This window comes from Gastrolobium bilobum, unplaced genomic scaffold, assembly GCF_033153095.1.
Source record: "Gastrolobium bilobum isolate Gb01-03AN ecotype WA unplaced genomic scaffold, APGP_CSIRO_Gbil_v1 utg44197, whole genome shotgun sequence".
Lineage (NCBI taxonomy): Eukaryota > Viridiplantae > Streptophyta > Magnoliopsida > Fabales > Fabaceae > Gastrolobium > Gastrolobium bilobum.
The window spans coordinates 6,285-9,130 of NW_026895766.1; the positions used below are offsets into that span (position 1 = coordinate 6,285).

Genomic DNA, 2,846 nt, shown 5'->3' on the forward strand with positions numbered 1-2,846 from the left:
CCTCAGGAACGCTCTCATAAGTATATGTTTGACTCTTTTCTGTTCCTTACCAGCTTTAGTTCACACAAATCAGCTTCCCTCAAAAATCTGAAGATTAAATTCCCTGCAATTTTCCTATTTCAAGTACTCAGAGAAAGAATAAGAATGATTAATCAGTGACTTTGTGTTTCAAGTTGTTGGCTATTCACAATTGTATAGCCTTAATACTATAACTGAAATGTGTGTACCAAGCAGTTTGATCAAAAAGTCTTTTTCATTGCAAAGAGAATATATACAAGGGAACAGAAAAGAAAAAAGAATTAAAATAAACAGTACTGAAAATAAATTAGAATTTAAACAACTAGGAGGGTTTTCTCATTTTCATTGGGGGCGTCTCTTGCCCAAGGTGGTATTCTTCTGTGCATCCTCAGCTTCCTTAGCTTCATCCATTTCCTCTTGTGTCAATGGCTTCCTTCTGAGCTGATCTCTTAGACTTCTTACTTCAGATTCAGGGAGCCATTTCTCAGCATCCTTCAGTAGATCGCTGATTACTGCAACAAGGAAATTGATGGTGGACCTCATCATTGTTCTGCCAGTGCGAAAGTGGATAATCTGCCCTTCAACATCCAACAACCTCATTTCCAACTCATAAATTCTCCCGTCCAAAAATGTTCCAAAGGCTTTGATGGCCTCTTTGGTTTCTTTTCTCTCTTCGGAATGTTTGAGGAGGAGCTTGCTGAGCAAGTGTTCAGCTCTGTGGTTGTGCAAGGAGTTGGAAAGTATTAGGGAGTCAGAAGCTCTTATGATTTCTCCCTCGACAGCTTGGAGTGTTGATGCATAAGAGGTGGCACTGGTTTCCTGGATGGTTTTCCTAATGGTGTTGAGTTGCTATTCTTTCTCTTCCTTCTACTATTTCTGGAAGTTGTTGAAGGAAGCAGAGAGTTAGTCCAATCCCTCCCTTAGAGCTTTCAGCTCTTCATTGGTGCTTGTCATATCAAGTTGGGGAACAGATTGTTTTGCTGGCAGCAGCTTTTCTATCCTCTTCCCCATCATCTCAAAAATTTCAGCAATCCCAATTTGGGACTTCTTTTTAGTTGGGAGGGGGATTGCTGTAACATGGGAGGAAGTGGTCTGTTTGCTATGCTGGCTGCTGCTAATAATAGGAGGTGCAACAGGTGTTGGGCTGGGCTCATCTTTTGATGGTCTAGATGATGAGGGATTTGTTTCAGTAGGTTCCTCCATCCGTGGAGGAACTACCATCCCTTCTTCCTCTGCTAGAGCTCTGGCAAAAGCCTCATCCCCAGAAGTGTCAGGACGGATAACATGGTAAGACAGGGGACCTCCCAAATTGATTTGTTTGGGCCCTGTTGGCTTTTTCTTCTTTTCAAGGGGTTCCAACAGGATCCCCTTTCCTCTGTCAGCTTTCTTTGGTGGCTGAGCTTCTTTCTCAGGCACTGGTGTTTCTGCAGCAGGTGCTGCTTCTTTTTCTGTTCTCCCCTCCCCCTGTTGTTGCCTGGAAGAGGGCTGTGGGATAGGTGGTGCTGACGAGTGAGTAGGTGGTGATGGTGGGGGCAGAACGTTAGAGAAAGTGGAGTCAGAGCTGCTTGGGGACGTCTCCTTGGCAGCTGGTTTAGATGCTGACGTTCTCCCAGCCGTCAGCCTTTTTGCCAAAGGCTCATTGTCATCACTCTCTTCTTCTCTGTCAGAGAGAGTGATGGGCTTCTCAGAGGATGCTCCCTCTGCCTTCTTAGTGCTGCTGAAGGTTGTCTTCAGCCTTTGACTTGAACGTTCCCCCTTTCTTGGGGGATCTTTGGCAGGGGATATCTTTTTGCCCTGTTTGCTTTCAATAGCAACAGGGGTATCCTTTTTCACCTTGGTGGGAGAGGGAACGGTTCTTCTTGCCGGGACGTGGGCAGAAGTGGAGGATTTTGAAGGAGTGGCCTTTGTGGCTTTCATCTGCGGGACCACTGGAGCTTTCTCCTCATCATCACTGGTGACAGTGCGTCTGAGGTCTTCAGGAATGGGCTGGGTTGTATCAATGTAGGTGCTCCTAAGACCATTCCAGGTCTTAGCATCGATGACAGATGCTACCTTTGTTATGTCATCCTGGTGGGCCTCCGCACCAGCTTTCAGGCAGAGCTTGGTGATGAGATAGGGGAGGAAAACTGTGGTCTTTCTCATCTCCCTCTTCAAGTTGTTATAAATGAGGAGTACTGCATCAAAAAGAGTGTTCTTTATGATGCAGTAGATTTAAACTTGCAGTGCCCAACTGGCAGTGGCCTCATGAGTGGAAGGAGTGATGTTGGAATTGGAAAATAAAGCCCAGAATCAGGTTTCGTCCCTCATGCCTCCTTTACAGAGGAATCCTTTGGTGTAGGTGGGGTTCCTGATGGCTATTGTCTCCTTCAGGTCCCCCCGAAATCTGGCAACTTCCTTACTGTCTATGTACTCCTGGTATGGACATTTGGAGACACTAGGGAGGTAGAGTACTTCCTTGATAGCAGCAGGGGAGAACGACACTTGCTTTCCCCTCACTGTGACCACATCAGTGGTGTCTTGTTGAGGCAGCCTCCTCGTCTGGTACAGAAACTCTCCCACCATTGAGACATTCATTTCACGGTCGTCAGTGGCAAAATGAAGCCACTTGAGGCTGTTCAGGGCCTTCTTCACGAAAGGAGGCAGGACAAGCTTTTCCTGCTGCAAGGATATGTTTCTTTCTGGGTATAGATGGATGATGGGTTCAGTGAGCTCTGGTTCTTGGTCACGGCTGGCCACAGGAGCCACTTTCACTGATAGCTTGGTCATCTTTTTAGCAGAAAGGAGGAAAAAAAATCTCTAAGTTGTTGGGAAGTAGTAAGACTTGAAAG

General features: G+C 46.1%; 1 protein-coding gene across 1 annotated transcript; it reads right to left on the reverse strand.

The window, feature by feature from the left end:
* Positions 1–921: 921 nt before the first annotated feature.
* On the reverse strand, positions 922–2,160 carry LOC133295721 (uncharacterized). Its single transcript, XM_061494576.1, has one exon. It carries the CDS (start codon positions 2,158–2,160, stop codon positions 922–924), a length of 1,239 nt encoding a protein of 412 aa, XP_061350560.1.
* Between the last annotated feature and the right edge of the window lie 686 nt (positions 2,161–2,846).

Coding starts and splice junctions, on each gene's coding strand:
- LOC133295721 (XM_061494576.1), bottom strand. CDS start 2,160: ATGAGAAAGACCACAGTTTTCCTCCCCTATCTCATCACCAAGCTCTGC.